Source organism: Mastigoproctus giganteus, chromosome 9 (genome assembly GCF_048544385.1).
Source record: "Mastigoproctus giganteus isolate SK-2022 chromosome 9, ASM4854438v1, whole genome shotgun sequence".
Lineage (NCBI taxonomy): Eukaryota > Metazoa > Arthropoda > Arachnida > Uropygi > Thelyphonidae > Mastigoproctus > Mastigoproctus giganteus.
This window is the reverse complement of record NC_143583.1, coordinates 144284326-144305047: the sequence shown is the minus strand read 5'-3', so window position 1 is coordinate 144305047 and position 20722 is coordinate 144284326. Positions and strand designations below refer to the sequence as shown.

Here is a 20722-nt window from a genome sequence, read left to right as displayed (position 1 = left end):
TATGCAGACGATACGAAGGTCAGCAGGGTTGTTAATGACAGTATGCTGCTGCAACAGGATCTAGCAAAGTTGAGCAGATGGGCTGAGAGGTGGCAACTGAAGTTTAACATTGACAAATGTAAAGTACTGCATATGGGAGCAGTAACCCAAGAGAAACATACCATCTCTGTGGTACTACACTTAGGGAAGTGGAGAATGAAAAAGACCTGGGGGTAATTGTGCAGTCAGATATGAAGTCCTCTGAGCAATTGCAGTCGGGCTGCCAAAGCAGGTCAATGATATATAGGAATTTTGCTAGCAGAGACAAGGAGGTGATTATCCCTTTGTATAAAACAATGGTCAGGCCACATCTTGAGTACTGTATATAGATCTGGAGGTCTCATTTTAGGAAGGATGTAGAGTTGCTAGAATGAGTACAGAGAAGGGCAACAAGATTGGTGAGAAGAACAAAGGGGGTGCTTATGAAGAAAGGCTTAAGTTCTGCAAGTTGCAGCATCTGGGGACACGGCACCTGCGAGGTGATCTGATCAAGGTGTATAAAGCGTTGAATCAAGGTGTATAAAGCCTTGAATGCTGATGGGATACTTCTGCTTGCTCAGACTAAGAACCTGAGGGGGCATAGATTCAAATTGAGAAAAGACAGTTGTAGAATAGATGTGCAGAAGTTTGCCTTTAGCCAATGGGTAGTTGATTGCTGGAACAGACTCCCATCTGATGTTGTGGAAGTTGTTAGCTTAAATTAATTTAAGGCTGAACTAGACAAACACTTGGAGTGACCAGATGGGTGAAATGGGAAGGGTTTTTTTTTTTTTTTTTGGCTGATGCTGTTTAAGCTTGCTTTCTTATATCATATGCTTCAGCTAATGCTAATCTTGGGTCTGAAAATTACAAAAGAATAAATGTTTAAAAATACACATAAAACTTGTGAAAGCTACTATTTTAAATTTGTAATGAATACACTAATTAAGATTGGATTTTGTTTAACCTTCAGTATCACGACAAGAGGGATATTTTTTGGAAGAAAACTTTTTTTTAACAATTCAGAGAAAAGTCGAAAATGGCAGGTAAGAACAATTACAAAAATCAACTAAAGCAGCATGTGGAGTGAGAGAGTTAAAAGGTGGCATAATAGCTAGGGAAAAAACTGTGATGCCCTTTCCCTTGGGCCCTAAGCACGTGCTTATTTTGCATATTGATTAATCCTGCACTGCTTCCCCTCTTAATCTTCTGTCTTGGCCAATTCGCTAAACTACACAAAATACTATATACACACACACATACGCATGCACGCACGCTTCTGCTATTCAAAGAGTTCTTTGTACCTCAGAAGAATACTAATGGTGCAGTTGTGGGAAACCACTGGTGGCACCTTACCCCAACACCATGCCACTATATTCTGATCCACCTGTTAGTGTGAAAGAGAAGGAACTGGAATTTACCAGTTCCTGCTCCCAGGTAGTGTTTTCCCAATCCTCTATTGTCATGTTGTCCTTGTTTTTTGCTGACAGGAGTGGAATCCAGTTTGCTCATAAGCTGCAATACATGATCTGTAACAAGGTAAGATGAATTGTGTGTTGTAAAATGCCTGTTTGGTTGCCATTGGGTTATTACAGTAGAACCCGGATAAGAAATTCCTACATAAGAAGCTTCCCCCTGTACTAGGTTTAGTTTCTTAATTCCCAGTTTCAGTTCTATATATTGTAATGTATTATTTTCCTGGGTAAAAAGCTTTCCCACATAAAAGGTTCATGATAAAGAATACACAGTGTATTATTATAATGATGTTTTTACACTTAATACATTTTTTTAAATTTAGAAATTCTTTATTTTTGTATTAAAAATATTAAACAATATAAACATTTTGGTAATCGAACAAGTTAATGCATAGCATCATTTTAGTTCCTAGCAACCCAATGAAGTTGGTTAAATGGCATAGTTTTTTTACATCTTATATTGTGAATGCCTTCACAGCGAGTTTCCCTGATAATTCACTACCTTTAATAAGCAGTGCTTTGCCACTGGAGAAGACTAGTGGATTCTCAGTGGTGTCCTCTGAGAATCCACTGGTGAAGTGTTGCCTATTTGAGAATCCACTGTCAAAGGTAGTTCAATACCAGGCAACTCGTTGTGAAGGCATTCACAATATGAGATATAACAAAAATGATGCCATTTCACGTACTTAAGTGATTTACTATGAACTGAAGTGATACTACACACTAACTTGTTTGATTAGTGAATTTTCCTTAGTCAGAGGCTTTCATCTCTAAAACCTTTTTAGTATAAACATTTTGATATAATGGAAGTGACATATTGCAATTGTTTTCGTCAATATCCATAATTGTGTACATCGACCACGTTAAGTGTTAAATCCTGATGGTTGTGAATAGTTCTGAATTACTTGGTGGATTGTTGCTCTGTCTTCTTGTAATTGTGACCTTTTAAGATCACAATTACATTATTATTATTGCCAAATCTACAGTCCTTAAGGTTATTAAGTAATGTATTGTAGTTTTTTATCCCAAATTGCCTGTCTAAAGGGTTTTATAATACAGTCGATTCCGGTTATTTGGGACACATCGGGACTAGTGCATTTTGGCCCGATTAAGCGGCTGCCCCAATTATCCGAAGTTTCACGTAAATAGTTAAAAATACAATTTACCCCCCCCCCCCCTTTACAATTAGTTCACTGTACAATCAAATCACGTTACGACGAACTCAAAATAGTAAAGTACCGTTCACTATGACTATACGATGTGCAGTAAGCGCCGATCATTATGATCACGTTTGTGAATTGAATTTTAATTCTATTAAACAGCGGTTCTAATTAGCGAAAATAGGAGGAATATTATCCACAGGCTAAAAAGTAAAGTGTATTAAGCACAAATTTACCCTTTATTACCTTACCAATTAAAAAATTAAATGATACGTGAAAATCGGAAGAATATACGTGATGATCGGAATAATTAATACGTACTGTAATATGTACATACTAACTAAACTAGTTGACATTTCTGTTCACTGACATTTGTTGGTGGGGGCTGAAATTTAAAACAGTAAAAAGATAAGCAATCAGTAACAAAGAACAGGGCACACACAAATTGCACGTAACACAACACGCGCAAGTGAGAACGGAGTAACAAATTAGGAAGCTTTAAAAATAGGAATGAAGAGAAGATTCTGAAAATTATTTTTTTTATATGATTGAAGATTCCATGGAAGTGTAAACACATTTTACCATAATAACCCACAGAATTCCAGCTGTCGGTATTACTGCAAATTCAATAAGATCGAGTTTACTGTCCGTTTATGATAGATTTCATTAACAGAAAAGCCCAATAAACAGGTGACTGCTAATTTTTTTTATTGTTTTATGGTTGTGACCTCCAGAAATCCGACCGCACTACGTGGTACGGTCGGAGACAATCGTAGGGTAATCACCAGTGCTGAGGTCTCCTGCCCCGATTAAACGGCATTTTGTCCCAATTAAGCGAAGTAAATCCTGGCTATTTTCTCGATTGGTTTTTGTTTTTTAAGATTTGCCCCAAATAAACGGCTGCCCCGATTAACCGGTGGCCCAAATAACCGGAATCCACTGTACTATAACCATGTATGGCTAAGGATGAAAATGCTGAGTTTCTGTAAGAAACATTATTTAATAATCTTAAGGACTGTAGACTCAGTGATAATAATTTATTCTCACTGGATGAATGAATATAATTTAATGGAATATAATTTAATGAATTTAATGGATGTTTATATGAATATAAACTTTGAATACACATTAGATATTCTTTGGGATATGTTAAATAATAACTCTATACCGATTAATTATACGAAGCTTCCTATTAAAGAAATTTTTCATTTAATTAAACTTTTAGTTGAAGCCAACTATATCACCTTGCAAGACAAAGTATATAAACAAATTTTTGGTTTGCCAATGGGATTGAGCCTAAGCGGCTTAATATTGGAGGTCTACTTCTCAACGATTAAGCGTATACATTTGTTGCCTTTTCTATCCCTTATCACATACTATGGGAGGTATTTAGATGATGTTTTGGTTATTACTGATAGTAGCACTACTCAAGACATTTTACATTCATTTAATAATATTCATTCTAGACTCAGTTTTACATCGGAAAGGGAAAATACAGATACAGTGGTACCTTTGTTTGCGAGCATAATTCGTTCCGGAAACGTGCTCGTAATCCAAAGCACTCATATATCAAAGCGAATTTTCCCGTAAGAAATCATGGAAACCCAGATGATTTGTTCCAAAACTCAAAAATATTCATATACTGTAAAAATGATTAATACAAAATACATACATACATACATTAATATATGAAGAGGAGATTCTGAAAATACATTTTCAGAATCTCCTCTTCATTCCTGTCGTTTTGCGTTCGGTTGGGGTGATTCTGCGTTCGACTGCCATTTCTTGTAAACACAAAGGCGAATTGTGTATAAGCGAATTTGGTTCGTGTTATATAAGCTATCGTTCGCGTATTTATAAATCGTGTATGATTGAATTCGTGTAGTATAAACACATGTTATATGAGGACTGACTGTACTCGTATTTCAAGACCTCGCTCGTTTATCAAGTTAAAATTTATTAAAAATTTTTGCTCGTCTTGCAAAACACTCATAGACCAAGTTACTCGCAAGGTACCACTGTACTAAGTTATTAAATTTTTCTAAATTTCATGCTTACTTGGGACACGAATAAAATCCAATTTAACATCTACAGTAAACCAACAAACACCAGTATGCTTCTACATTATATGTTGAACAGTGGCACAAGCAGCTTAACAAATTCTTTAAAGATACCGAATTTAAGATTGTGGCCAGACCAATACAGAAATTACACGCTGTACTGAACAATTGCTCAGTCCTTTCCTCTTTTGCGACACAGATAAACGACTTGGTATACAACATTTCTTGCAGTGATTGCGACTAATCTTACCAAGGATCTACACTGTTTCTGCTCATTGTCCGTGTAAAACAGCACATTTTACTCAGTTCGTGCTTCTTGTTCAGCAGCGTCAGAATTGACCTTTCTTGCCATTAACGAAAAACATGCATTTTTATTTAACAAGATCAAAAGAGACTATTAATTGCAGAAACCATCAAAATGAAATTACATGGGAATTCTATTAACATTCATTGTCCATATCTAATCTCTGATTCATGGTCTTTTGCTTTCACGAACGAAGACAAATAATCACGGCATTTTATGCACATGCACGAGACAATTAATCTCTCTATTTAAGATTCAAGCTCACACAATCCGTAATTTCCATTCCTGTGCTCGTGACATACAATCGAAAAGCATTGTCTGCTTCAGGAAGGAAAATTGTTTTTCAATGTTGACATTTAACTTTAATTGATTTTTTAATTGTTTTAAAATTGTTTTTTGAATTTTGGTTAATTTTTGAGTTGTGTGCAATTGATTTTTTACTGTAATCATTTTGCCTTAATCTTTTATTTGTTTTAATTTCTGGAGAGTATCATACGGAAGTGTTCTACATATCGTATTGAGGTAAATTTTTCTTATTCTTCTACAAATATTGATATCAATATTTGTAGAAGAATAAGAGGCATAGAACATATTGAGCACCATAGCTCTGTTATTGTTGTTGTTATGTGGAGGCTTAATGGCACATAAGCTGCTAAGGCTATAATGTGCCTAAGCTTTATACTATTAGATATTTGTTTACTTTCAAGGACAAGACATATCATTCCAAAGCTGGTGAAGTAATTAATTTAAATTTTGAAGAAGCTAAGAAAAAGCTATTTCTTATTAATTATTAATAAGAAAATTATTAATTGATCACACTCTATAGGGTGCTGTGGCAAAATAGCTATCAAAATAGATAGCTACTTTGATAGTAGTTGTGAAAAAGTTAATGCCCAGTCTGCACTGAATTTTGGCATCAGCCAAATAAGCAGTGGCTTAGGGTTTAGCCATTTCCTTTTGTGAGGATAAAAATGTATAATTGCATATTTTTGGGCCTCTTCACATGATTTGGCGTAGGTCCCCATTGTGTCTAAATTTTAGACAATTTTAGACAATTTTAACAAATTTAGACAAATCTGTGCTCCATGACAATGATTTTTATATTTCAAAGAAAATTGTTCCATTGGCATAAAAGTTACTACTACTAGAAGAAAAGGGAAAGAAAAAATACATTAATAAAAAAATTGTTTTATACCAAAATACTGTTGCCCTGTTTTAGAATAAAATAAACTTTCTCTACATACCACATCATGCCTATTATCCTAGCAAATTTGACCACTGAATTAATTACTTCAAGTGTGGGAATGATACACTTACCCTTCTTAGACATATATATGTGATGAAAATGATAAATTTTAGATAAACAATCTTTACAAAAGTGAGAAAGAAATAATGTTGATATCAAATGAAAGCAAGCACAAAGTGAAAAACTTTTGAACAATGTGGGAACTAACATATCTTCAAAACTTAGCTACCCACTGGTGTAATGAATTGGACCATTTCGAGCAGTGTTAATTCTGAGAGGAGGAGGATTGTAGGAGTTTCATTTAATGGAAAGGGTATATATACTGAATAATTTGGTTGCTCAATGACTTGTTTCCTTTAATTTTTCAAAATTTGATCTTAATTGGTACAATTTATTATTAATTTTGATTAACACAGTAAAGTAATTGCTAGTTAGGTGACCTACTTTGAATTTTCATTTTCTGTGTTTTCTGCATCCTTCTATATTTCCTATACCTTGGTTATTTTTGTCTTACACTTTCCTATGTCTGTGGTTACTGTGTCTTCTGTGCAACAGTTTTTTCTCTTTTTAGCCGTAAGGCAGAAGTGCTGTAGCAACAAACTGTTGAAGTTGAGCAAGAAGAATCTCCATGACTTTTTTTTTTTCAAGCAAAATACAAAATTATTACTTGTGCCATTTTTCTTATTTCGATCTATATAATTATGTAGGCGCCTCCGTAGCCAGGTGGGAAAGAGCAGCAGTGTGTAGCACACGCTTCTTGATTAGACCAGGGTTTGAGCCCGTCACCACCAAATAAGGAGGATGCGGAAAGGTCCGGGAATGACCACCACATATCCTGGAGCAATATGGCCTTAGTTGCTAATGCCCCTACAAAAAAAAAAACTAAATAACTAAATATAAGTATGCTTTACTATTGATTACTGATTTTGTCATTTAACATAAATGCAAAATTATGGTGACACCATAATTTTACATTTTTGGATCTGAATGCAAATTTTGAATTATAGGTCTAAATGAAAATTTAGAGTGACACTTATTTTTATTATTCTTTTTTAAGGTGCAGAGAATGACAGAATATTGGCTTATTTCTGCTCCAGGAGAGAAGACCTGTCAACAGACATGGGAAAAATTAAATGCTGTCACTTCAAAGCAAAATAATTTATCTAATAATTATAAATTTCATGTACCTGACTTAAAGGTAAGTTAATTACTTTATTTTTAAGGTCTAAAAAATTAATGCCAAGGCCCAAGCTACCTAAATCCAGATCCTCTAGTTATACTTTTTGTTTTATTTCAGTTATTGATCTTTGATATTTTCTCCTCTTTCTAAAACTGTGCTTTAAAATATTAAGTAGTTTGTTTCTTCCCTCATTCACTAGCTCATATGTTTTTCCCCTCTATCATACTGTCATAATTATCATTTCTGTTCTCTACTTTTTCTACAGATTCTTTTCATATTATTTGTTCTATGTAATGAAAATTTGATTGATGGGGAATTTTTGCATTGTGGGTTCTATTCCTATATCCCCAATTTAGAATAAGCAGGATATTATTTCAGTTTAGGTGTCACTGATAGGAAAAGTGTGCTGGTGATGCTTTTGTGTTGTTGTTTTAATCAAATAACATAAGAAGGTGACTCCATTGTTCATTAAAAACTAGAAGACACTGCTGTTGTTACTAGTTTCAGTGCTGTTGGGCTTTATTATCAGCTAACAGGTAGTCTCAGTTAGTCAGTGTGTTGAATAAATGTATTTTGTTTTAAGTGAGCAGCCATATGGTGTGCAGAAGAAAACTTCTGATTGAAAATGTAACTCAGTATGTGTATAATATAGCCCCTATCTACTGGCCCATTGTAGAAATTTCAGAAAGAAGCTTTACATTATTTCAATGTATATATGTTTTGAAATAGTTTGAGAAAATAATATTATTCTGCATTGCATTGCTTCTCACTTGCTCATTTAGATTCGGTATTTATTCACTGTATGACATTGGGTGGCTAATTGAATCTGCATGTTGTCTGATGATGATGGAGCCAAGTAGCTCCAAAACTAATAAGTGTTTAGTTTTAATGATAATCTAGTGTTAATCTTGTTTTAATTATGAATATAAACTAATAATGAATAAAAACTTGTAATGTGTCCAAAATATTCATGAAACATGAATAATTTTCTCAGGCTATTAAAAGATGGGAAAGACTTTTTTTTGAGGAGATATCAGAATTCTTCACTCGATAATTGAATCTTGTGTTTCAGTTACCATTTTTGCATGATACTTTATTTTGAGCAATTTTATTTAACTCAATACTAAAAGATCAGTAGGAATTGAAAGATACCATACACCAGAGGCATCCAGCCTTTTTTTTTTTTTTGGCTAGGGGGGCCAAGACAGATAAAATGCTGAAGGTTGTAGGCTTCAATGGTTGTCACAGCAAACTGGTTAGGGGGCCACAAGACCAGTTCCTTACCAACAATTATGCAGTTTTTGAAATAGAATTCAATTTTTGTTACCAATATTCATATTTATTTTTTATTATTTTTTTTTACATTTAATAATTAAATATGAAACCCACCAATTATTACATAATACTAATAACTCACTGTGATTATTATTATAAGGTTATAATAATATTGCTGAATTCTCAGGAAGATATATAAAATACGAGAAGGCATATTTCTCATATTTTATATTTAAAAATGGATATTTTCAAAAGTCAGCGTGAAACTATATTTTGTGACATGCTGTTTTTAAACTTGAGGGATGCATAACACTTGAAAACTGCCTACGTGGCCATGGGCTGCGCAATGTGAAGGAGTGGGCGACAGGTTGGACACCCACACAATACACCAATAATTTTGAGGAAGCAAGCCAATAATCAGTATTTCAGGAATTAGAGGAATTAACATTAGCCAAACTCTAGAAAATAGGCCATATAAACAAATCATAATGGTTGTATTATTACAATAAAGAAAATTCTGTTGTAATTTTTTGCCTGGTTTTGTCATTAGAAATTCAGGAAATCTCTGTTGAATAAGATGAATATGTTGGCAATATAACATATATGAATTTAACTACTATGGGTTAAGCAGATTAAAATTTAGATAGTAAGTACTAGGTGGAATAAAAAAGTTCCGAGTCTAAAGTTGTTAAAAATATCTGAGATCAAATAAAAAAAATATTTAATTTACTTTGTAACCTAAAAGTTTAGAATTTTTTAGAGTACGTAGGTGGTGTTTCGGTTGTGGTGGTGTTTCAGACAGAATTTTTATATATATCTGTTGTCAGCAGTAAGTAATTTCATATTGTTATTATTATTTTTTTTGGAATATCATTGTTTTGAAAAGAAATCAGTAAACAATATGAAATTACTTTGTACAACAGTCATTTCCACAAAAGCAGTAGAAATGATTGTTGAAGCATATGGTAAAAAAAACTTTATTGAGAGTTAGGATATTTTAATGCTTTTGCAAGCCTTTCAGAGATGGACATAATTTATCATTGAGGATGTTACGGGGTAGGAGACTTCGCATGTAAGTGACAAACTTCTTTTCCATTCTAGAAGCATTATTTGGATCGAACAACAAATAAGAATTGAAGACTTATTTGTTTCTCTCATTATATATATATTTGCTTCTCTCATTATATTTAATATTTTCAATGTGAAAAGGTTATACATCTTTGTTCTCAGTTTTTGACAGCATATTGATGGAAACATGAATTTGAAATTATTGATCATGATATAAGCTTTCTAAAATCAGTGCAGTAAAATGTCAGTATGACAAACACCAGTGTAATAAAATATTCAGTGTAATGAAATCACTTTCCATCCCCCGGCAATTTAATGTGTATCTTTATGTAAAAATATTTAATTTAATGAATATCATTGTAATAAAAATATCAGTTTAGCACAATAAAAATTCATACTTCTACATAATCATTATAATAAAATTTGTAAAAAGAAAATTCTTAAGCTATACAGTACACACTCTTTGATCTTTGTTTTTTAGCATTTGGCAGTCTGTAGTGATCTATTAACTGGGCAGTTAATTGCTTGTTTATAATTTGGCAATGATGGGGTTGTTTACATATAGTTGTATTTAGTGTGAAATGCGCTGGTGGCTGAAGTGAAATGTGCTTTAGTGAAGGGTGATTTAGTGAAATGTGCTGGTGGATGAAGTGCCAAGATTGAAATTGTTTATTTACAGGTGATGAAGTATGGTGTTTACATCATATCACCTGATTACGTTTATTACATTTTATAAATTTGAAAATGGAAGGGTTTTCATTGAACATTTTTATTTTTTTTCCAGGAAGAATTATTGGAAGTTTTGTTTTGTTGAAAATAACAATTATAAAAAACAAATTTTTGATTTTTAATTTAAAAAATATAAAATTGTTTAATAAGTAAGTTGAGAGTATTTTTTAATATAACTTAGACTGTTCTGACATTTTGTAACGAAATGTATTTTGTTCACCTGCACGAATTTGTTATACTTACATTTCACTGCAGTGACAGGAGATGAAATGTGGTATTATCTTTATGATCTGTAGGCAAAACTTTTATTCAATCCTCAGAATTCAGTCTTCTTGTGTTTTCCAGGATGAAAAACACCTAAAGGTAAAGTTATGCTAGATATTTATTTTTTGATTTTAACGACATAATTCATTAATGAATTTATACCAAGAGGCCACACTTTTAATGATTTCTATCTATAGTCTTAATTAAGTGGTTGAGGAATGATAAAGAGGTCAAATCTGTGGATAAGGAAAAATTAGAAATTTGTTTCATGATGGTGCTCTTGCTCATCGCATGACCAGGGGGAAGAGGAACAGGGCCATTTGACTTGGGCCCTGGACCCAGGGGGACAAATTGACTTGGCCCCCCAAATTTTAGCCTTTTATGTAAAAAACAATATGAAAATGATTGAACAAAGTTTTAAATTAATTTAAATAAAAATTATTATACAAGTGTCATTCTATTTGTGAAGTAATGATACAATAATATATTTTATGAACACTTATTGGTTGCCACTCAGAGAGAGAGGATTGGGGATGAAAAGTAAGGAATGAGAATGTATTTTCTGCCTTATTTTCTCCGAATCGGTCTTGAAATTCCTTCCCGAGGTGATTTTAAAAATATTTCTATTTTCCACGTCTTGGAATTATTTAATGTAAACCGTTGTTGAGAACTTGTTAGGGAACAACAAGGATCCAGACTATAAGAATATAGTTGAAAATATTAGCATTAGCATTAGTAGAGGCATTTGATGCAAGAAAGCAAGCTTATGCAGCATCAGCCAAAAAAAAAAAAAAATAAAGTAAAATAAATAAATAAAAAATAACCACTTCCATTTCACCCCTCTGTTCGTTCGAAATACCTGTCCACCTGAGCCTTAAACTTATTTAGGCTATCAACTTCCACGACAAGGGATGGAAGTGTGTTCCACCTACCAACCACCCGCTGGCTAAAGGCAAATTTCCGCACATCTATCCTACATCTGTCTTTCCTCAATTTGAATTTATGCCCTCTCAGGTGATTATTCTGAGCAAGAGGAAGAATCCCATCAGCATTGAGCATGCTCAAACCATTCAAGGCTTTGTACACCTCTATTAGATCACCTCGCTGGTGCCTAGTCTCCAGACACTGTAATTCGCAAAACTTAAGCCTTTCTTCGTAAGAACACCCCTTTGTTCCATTCACTAATCTTGTTGCCCTTCTCTGTACTCGTTCCAGCAGCTCTACATCCTTCTTGAAATGAAGCCTCCAGGCCTGAATACAGTACAGTAATACCCCGACTTACGCTACCCCGACTTACGCGAACTCGGAGTTACGCGGTTCTTGATTTTTTCGTTTGGCAACGCTGCCGCCCACTATCTTCAAGGTCGTTTTTCATATGTTATCGATATACGGTGCGACGGCGGAGAATGAGAGCGAAAGATGAACAAAATTCAACTTGCTGCTTTTATGTTTTTTATATCAGTGAAGGGGAAACACATTTCACCATAATAACGTAAAAACCAACACAATTCCAGCTATGGGTATAATCGCAAATGCAATTAGATCGAGTTTACTACCAGTTTATAACAGATTTCACTAGCAGAAACGCAACTGGATTTTTATTGTTTTATGGTAGTAACCCCTAGAAATGTGAGGTGTTAATAGTGTATCTCTGCTTTTATGGTGTTGTTTATTCAGTTGCTACATGTGCGTAGCTTTGTTTATGCGTATCAAGCGTGCCTCCTCGTTTTGTAATTGTGCTTTATTCCCTAAAAATGAGTAAAATACTTAATTAAAAGGTGTGAAAAGGAAGCGTCCTGGTGAAGACACTGCAGATTCAGAGAGAAAAAGAAAAGCAATTATCGATAAACAGAGGCGGACTGGATCAAAATTTCTTACCCGGGAAAATTTATAGTGGCCTCATACTATGGTTTATGGCCAAAATCACACCGGCGCATCGGGGTTTCCCCGGTAAGGCTTATGGCCAGTCCGCCTCTGTCGATAGAGAAAAAAATATGAAATTGTGAAACGCTTTGAGCGAAATGAAAGACCATGTGATATTGCACGTGCTACAGGCGTAAATGAGGCAACGGCGAAAAGCATATGACAATTGCAAACTTGAATTGAAAAGTTATTGAATTGCAAACTTAGCTCAATTGAAAAGGGCTTAAAAATTTTAGAAAACATAGACTCCAACGAAGAACGCGTTATAGCTACAAAGCAAGGAATAAAAAAATTATTAGCTTGCTACGAAGAAATTCTGCGTGAAAAAAAGAAGGCGCTGTGTCGTCAGACGAATTTGTTAGATTTTATGAAGCCATCGACATCGAAATAACTTTTTTACGTAAGTCATTTGTTTTTTTAATACATATTTTGTATTAATATGTATAAAGAACTGTAATTTTATTAATATTTTTCTTCTAAACTAGTGTTTTTGTTAGTCCTTGGTCCCAATTAAGCAAAATTTATATGTATTTATATGCAAAGTTGTACCCCGACTTACGCGAATTCGACTTACGCGATTTTCGTCGGACCCACCTATCGCGTAACTTCGGGGTATTACTGTACTCTAGGTGTGGCCTGACCATTGCCTTATACAAGGGAATAATCACCTCCTTATCCCTGCTAGAAAAATTCCTATATATCATTGACAATACACCATGAGCTACTCTTGCAGCCCATCTGCACTGCTCAGAGAACTTCATATCTGCCTGCACAACCACCCCCAGGTCCCTTTCATTCTCTACCACTGTCAGTGTAGTACCACAGAGTTGATACGTTGCTCTGGGGTTGCTGTTTCCCATATGTAGTACTTTACATTTGTCAGTGTTAAACTTCATTTGCCACCTCTCATCTCATCTGCTCAACCTTTCCAGATCCTGTTGCAGCAGCATAGTGTCAGTAGTGTCCTTGACAACCCTGCCAACCTTCGTATCGTCTGCAAACTTGGACATTAAGCTTGATATACCATCATCAGTATCATTTATAAATACAGAAAACAATAAAGGACCCAATACTGAACCCTGAGGGACTCCACTAATAACATTAGTCCACGATGAGCAGTGTCCATTGATTATCACTCTCTGTCTTCTCCCCCTCAACCACCCCTTTATCCATAGCAGCAATTTGCCTCCAATGCCACACTGCTCCAATTTGTGCAGCAGTCTTCCATGTGCAACAGTATCAAAAGCCTTTCTAAGATCCAAGTATATAATATCAAAGTTATTCCATGCATCCAGTTCTTTTGTGACTGCATCATAGTATCCAATCAAATTGGTCAGGCAAGACTTCCCCTTAACAAAACCATGCTGTGTCCGAGCTATAACTGAAGTTTTGTCTAGATGATCCTGCAGTGCTTCTTTAACCAGTGCCTCCATTAATGTTCCGGGAACAGAAGTTAAACTCACAGGTCTATAATTACTTGTGTCAGCCTTTGATCCTCCCTTATGAATTGGGGTCACATTTGCACATCTCCAGTCCATGGGTACCTCCCCTGAGTCCAAGGAAGCTCTCATAATTATGGCTAAGGGTTTGCTTACTTCCTTTGCTGCCTCCTTTAATATAACTGGATAGATCCCATCCACTCCAGGTGCCTTTCTTGTGTTTATCTTCAACAATTTCTCCTCCACTTTACTCTCAGTTATTACAAGATTCTCTAGCTTACTGCTAGAGTTGAATACACCTCTGGCATTCCCTTCGCTGAATAACTCCTCATGTGTGAATGTCGATGCAAAATATTCATTTAGTTTGTTAGCTACCTGAGCAGGGTCATCAACAGTTGACCCATCGATATCAAATGGACCAATCTGATTCATCCCCTTCCTTCTAGAGTTTACATAAGTAAAGAACTCTTTGCTGTTTTTCTTCACATCCCGTGCCAAGGATCTCTCGTAATCTGCCTTCACCTGCCTAACCTCCTTTGTAACTTGGTTACAGATCAACTTATATCTATCATAGGCTTCTGTGTCACGTGTTAATTTGTATGTATCCCATGCATTTTTCTTCTCTGCCATATGCCTCATTAGTTCATCTGACATCCATTTAGGCCTAAACCTTGAACAATATTTCTTAGTTGGTATGTAAAGCCTAGTAGTTTCCAAGATAAGTTCTTTGAATGCTTCCCATTTTGAATTTGCTGTTGGTAACATCATCAGTTGATCCCACTGTATAGAATTTAAATACTGTCTCATTCCATCGTAGTCGCCTTTATGAAAGCAATACCCCTTCCCTTTACCCCTAATGGTAGTTACCTCTTTGAGTAACTCCCACTTCAGAACAATGTGATCACTGCCACCTAGTGGTTCATTTATCTGCAGATTCTTAATGCATGAAGAATCACTAATGATAATCAAATCAAGAGTATTACTCCCTCTAGTTGCCTCCCGAATATGTTGTCAAACTTCAAGAAGTTGGGCTGCAACATGAGTGTTAAGATACATTTTTTACACTCCCACATAGACTACTTCCCAGAAAATCTAGGAAATGTTAGTGAAGAACAGGGTGAGAGTTTTCACCATGACTTTAAAGACATGGAGATGGGGTACTGGGGGGTGGAATGTCAACATGATGGCTGACTATTGCTGGATGCTGAAGAGGGACTGTAAAGCTGAAGGATATGCAAGAAAATTAAAGAAATGAAAATTTGACCCATTATAAGTTTTTAAGATGAGTGGTGAGTGTTTAGTGGACTTTTTACCACACTGTCCTTTATAATAGTGTTTTCAGCATTGTTTAAATATAAAAGTCTGGTAAAAGTAGCATTTTGTTATAATTTCTGCCAAATTAATGAAAATTTGTGAAAAATCAAACTTTCTTTTGTGATTTTTATAGAAACCTGATGCGGTGGAAACAAACAAACAGAAGTCATTTTTGAAATCAGCATTAGAAAGTAATTCACACCCTTTTCTGAGAAAACAATAATGAATTTTTTTTTCCAAATGCAGAGTAGTGTTAGCATTTTTAATTTGCTCAGTACTAGGTAATGGTTACTTACAGTCTCATATCCTTTATATATTCTTGTTTTCATCTAGTTGTTTAAGACTCTTTTCTATAATCTTTTTTAATGATATAATCAGTTATACTTTTTTTTCTTGTTTCTGTTGTATTCCTCCAGAAACTTGTCTTTTACAAAATTCTAGTTTTCCAGGTTTACTATTAAGATTCCATTTACTTATTGAGATTCCTTCTTTTTGACTTCATTTGATTCCTTTGCCATCTTACCATTGTAACATAGTTTTTCTTTGTATTTTTGTGTTAATATAATTTTTCTTTACCTATTTGAACTAACTTATTTCTCTCTCTTTTTATTTTCACAAAAGAAATAGTAAAACTATGTTAAAATCAGAATTTTTATAAAATTTCTGCTTGTTTTCATTAATGAATTGGCTGTATCCTTTCTAGTCTACATTGGAAAATTGGAATATGCAGGGCTTTTTTTGTGGCTGGTATTAATATAATAATTGTTGACAACATAAATGTAATACTCACTTGTATATTATTAAAGTTTTGTTTGTCTTTCAAAGTCCCCCTTGTACACATTTGCTTGATTGTCATTGTTCATTGTGAAATGTACAGTGCACATTGAATGCATACATTATATTTATTTATAGTGTATCTAGTTTGAGGGTGTTTATCATACTCCATAGGAGATGATTACTATTTAAGTCGCCTCGCTATTACTGAGGGCAGTGCATACACTTCTCTCCTTGTACAGGAAGTGTCCCATCCATTGACAGAATAACAAACCTCACTGATCTCAGTGACTGTTTATCCTGGCTGTAATGCACCCCAGATTCCAACATATGTGTACATGTTTGTAAATTGCATGTAACGATGTACATAAGTTTTTTTCCACAGTTACATTTTTTTACTTGTATTTTAACTTAGAATTAGTAGAAAAACCTTCCCATTTCACTTATCCATTCCCTCTGGTAGTTTGTCTGGTTCTTCCTTGGATTTATTTAAGCTATCAACTTCCATATAGGTTTGTGCTATAGCATCATATTTATACATAGCCAACTACTAAGTAGTTACAAAATTGGCATCATTTAAATATATCTCATATTGTAAAGGCCTTCACGAGTTGCCATGGTGTTGCACTACCTACAATAAGTAACACTTCTCTAATAGAGAAGACTACTGTTACTTATTCTCGGCAGATACCACCACCCAGACTGCACCTTTTCAGAGTTTACTGGCTCTTCATCGGTGGGTGGGTGGGCAGGGTACTGGTGTTGCAATGATGATAACCCAGTTGTGAAGTATAACTCCCCAATATGAGAGATGCCTGTTGGTGTACAGTAATTGAAAATTACATAGTTTGTTTATAGCAATAGCCTTAGGTTACGAAGAAGTTAACTAATGTTTAGGTTTGTGCTATTGCATCAGTTATACTTCGCAACTGTGTTATCATCATTGCAACACCAGGGTACCTGCCCACCCACCGATGAAGAGCTAATAAGCTCTAAAACTGTGCCTCTGGGTGGTGGTATCCTCTGAGAATAAGTAACAGTAGCCTTCTCTATTACAAAAGTGTTGCTTATTCGAGGTAGTGCGATACCGTGGAAACTCATTTTGTAGGCATTCACAATATGAGATATACTTAAATTATGCCAGTTTTGTAACTACAGGTAGGACTCGGTTTGTGCTGCTTCACTTTTGTGCTTCTCATAGATCACGATTGGAGGGGATAATGAGTCATAACTCTGCCCGACTTCCTAGACACAGATGGTCCTGATATTGTAATAAAACTATAATGCTGAATGATAAACTATAGCCTAAAATTTAAATAATTAAACAAAAAAACAGAATACAAAATGCGGCGAGAAAAAGCAAATTACATTAACCACGGACTAAGAACTACAAGTGAACTGACAAACATGCACTGGTGTCTAGTACCTATTACTATTATTAATACCTATTTTAAAATACAGATACTTTTGTTTAAATATAAGATTGATATCATAACTTTATTGTAGGAAATCTTGATCGAACTCTGTTGTTGTTATTTGATTTTTAGGAGCATTAGCAACTAAGGCCATATTGCTCTAGGGATATGCGGTGGTCATTCCCTGACCTTTCCGCATCCTCCATATTTGGTGGTCACTGGCTCGAAACCCCGTCTAATCAAGAAGCGTGTGCTACGCGCTGCTGCTCCTGCCCACCTGGCTACGGAGGCGCCAACCCAACGCTCACATTAAACTAATCTGATTAATGTAATATAAAATCTTTAAGTATTAAAATCTTTAAAACCACGAACAGATCCCTATTGAAGGATTGTTGAATGATATGATATTATATAAAAAACTAAACATGTCTTCAATTCACAGTCTGCCAGCTGCCACCAAGGAAGAGCCAAGCGCAGCCAATGTACATCCACTTACCCCAAACTAAACCAATTAGCATTGGTATACCAGAAAGAGAAGATAATTGTCAAAATGTGTTAAAACTATATTAAATTAAAACCGTAATTAAAATATTCTAAGGTTGAACTTCTTAATACAAGACCATGTATTTCAGTCATAAACCGTGCTCACAATAAGTAACGAGTTAAAAACAATATCCACTCTCTTATATTTTAAAAAATAGGACAAGATTATTACCGTTAACCAATAGGAATCATGCTATTCACACATGCGCGTGAAAGTCACGAGTCAGAAATAGTATATGGTCTCCATACATTTATAGAACAACAGGTTAATTTCATTTCAAGTGTTTCAGCTATTAACAGTTTTATGTATTCTTTCTGTGAATTAATTACTTTAGCTTCGTTAAACAGAAAAACGTGGTTCTCCTGAATGGCGTAAAAGGAAAGTTCAGATGCACCTGTCCTTTTTCCCCCTCACAGATGCCTTGTTGTTGTAAACGCATCGAAAGATAATTTTGGGTAGAACCGATGTAAAAGGAGTTGCACTCCCACAAGCAATGTTATAGACAATATTGGTTTGTTCCATGTTAGAGACAGAGGTTGGTTTCCTTGCCCTCAATATTGTCTGAAGTTTACTTATCGGTTGTGCAACTATTTTGAATTCTGCATTTTTAAAAATGTTAATAAACTGCTCATACCATTGTTGTACATAAGGAACTTTAATAAAATATTTATGTGTGGTGTTTTTAATCACCGGAACCGATTCGGATTTTTGTTTCGCCTGTCGTTGAATGTTCTTAATTATACCCAGTGTATATCCCTGTTTAAAAATCTTGTTGTGAGTTCCCTGAGTTCGTCATTAAGGGTTTCTTGTGTAGAACTATATCTATATGCATTGTGAAATTGGTTGAAAATAACACATCTTTTATATGTAAAAAGGTGGTAGCTCGAATAATGTAGCAATTTTCCTGTATTAGTAGGTTTCCAATATATTTTAAAGTGTATGTTATCATTAACCCTTCTTAACGTAAAGTTAAGAATGTTTATCGAGTTCTCACCTGATTTTTCTTGTTCCACACCTGATTTTTCTTGTTCTTCTTAAAGTCTCAGTCTATCATCCTCTGAATTTATTTGATTTGCCTCCGATACCATTTCCACCAAATCCGCTTCGCCAGCCTCTTTTTCTACCAGTAATTCTTGAACATCTTCAGTAATAATTTTTTTTTTTTTTTTTAGGAGCATTGGCAACTAAGGCTATGTTGCTCTGTGTGTTCTGAGGTCGATTTTCTATTTTTCTGGACGAAAAACCCAGGTTTCCAGGAGAAAAACCATGCTACTCTCGTTTTGAGACTGACTAACTCAGCCACATTGTGAAAAAGACCCATAAAAATTCCTCCCATCATAAAGGGGGTTCAAACTAAGGTCTTTTCCACCCAGTGTGGGGATGATGCCACTTCTACCAACTGTGCTACCCACGAGGGCCTATGACTGACTACTGAGGCCCTCGTGGGTACCAACTGTGCTACCCACGAGGGCCTCAGTAGTCATATCATCAAAACCTTCCTTCCTACCGACTTAGCAAGCTCTACTATTGCACGGATTCTGTTTTCTGTCAGTTCAACCATATTTTCTGAATGAATTGACTCTGGCCAAACATTGTTCCAACACGCATTTAAATTAAATTTAATTTAAAGAGCGATAAAGAGGTTTATCGCTTCTTTGAGTGATAAACTTCTTTATCATTCAAAGAAGTTTTCCTTCTTTGAGTGATAAAACCATGATTCTGATACAGTCCACAACTGAAAAATGTTTCCATGCCTCCATCACTTTAATTTTCCCTCAATTCAATTCGGAATCAATTTTTTTCCAAAATCCATTGTAACGATTTTCCGATGTAATGAATTTCAAAGGTAGATATAATGCCTTGATCTAAATAAAGAAGTAGTACTAGGTGGTAGGAACATTAGTTCAATGTTTGGATGACCTGGCACATTATCGAATAGTAATAAAACTTTGAAATCTAGATTTTTTCACAAGTTCAATAGCACAGAATCTAACACAGGGATTTCCCAATATTTTTTTTTTTTTTTTGCATAACGATTAGCAAGCCAAAAGTGGGGATTCACAAAAAATAATGGAAATATTGAAAAATTACCTCTAACATAATAGCGTTATGCAAGGTTGCCACAATTCTCTAACCATGTTATATAAGTACCGTGTTGTGCGAGGATTGTTGCACTTTATAAATCATGTTTGAGCAAAATCATGTTGTAAGAGCACCATGTTAAAAACTACTCTGGTGATCTTGGTGGTCAAAGTTCCTGTGCTTCAAAATCACATGATCTACATCTTCAAGCACAAATTTCAGTGTCGCCACCAGTAGATGTGCAGGCAACTATGCTGTCTTATTTGAAATACCCTTCCCAACATTCTATGTTATCCAGTTCCTGTACTTGAAAATCACATGATCTACATCTTCAAACACAAATTTCATTGTCACCGCCAGTAGACGCGTGTGCAATTGTGATGCCATGTTTGAACTGCCCTTCCTGACTTATGTTATCCAGTTTAGCATTAGTAGAGGCATTTGATGCAAGA

General features: G+C 34.9%; 1 protein-coding gene across 3 annotated transcripts in view; it reads left to right on the top strand.

The window, feature by feature from the left end:
- The window catches only part of Vha44 (V-type proton ATPase subunit Vha44), a 249734-nt gene that overhangs the window by 4787 nt on the left and 224225 nt on the right, over positions 1 to 20722 (top strand). For all 3 annotated transcript variants that reach the window (XM_090381677.1, XM_090381676.1, XM_090381678.1), the window contains exon 2: positions 7321 to 7461. In XM_090381677.1, coding sequence (XP_090237803.1) covers positions 7330 to 7461 — 132 coding nt within the window. In that variant the 5' untranslated portion in view covers positions 7321 to 7329. The remainder of the gene's footprint in view (positions 1 to 7320; positions 7462 to 20722) is intronic.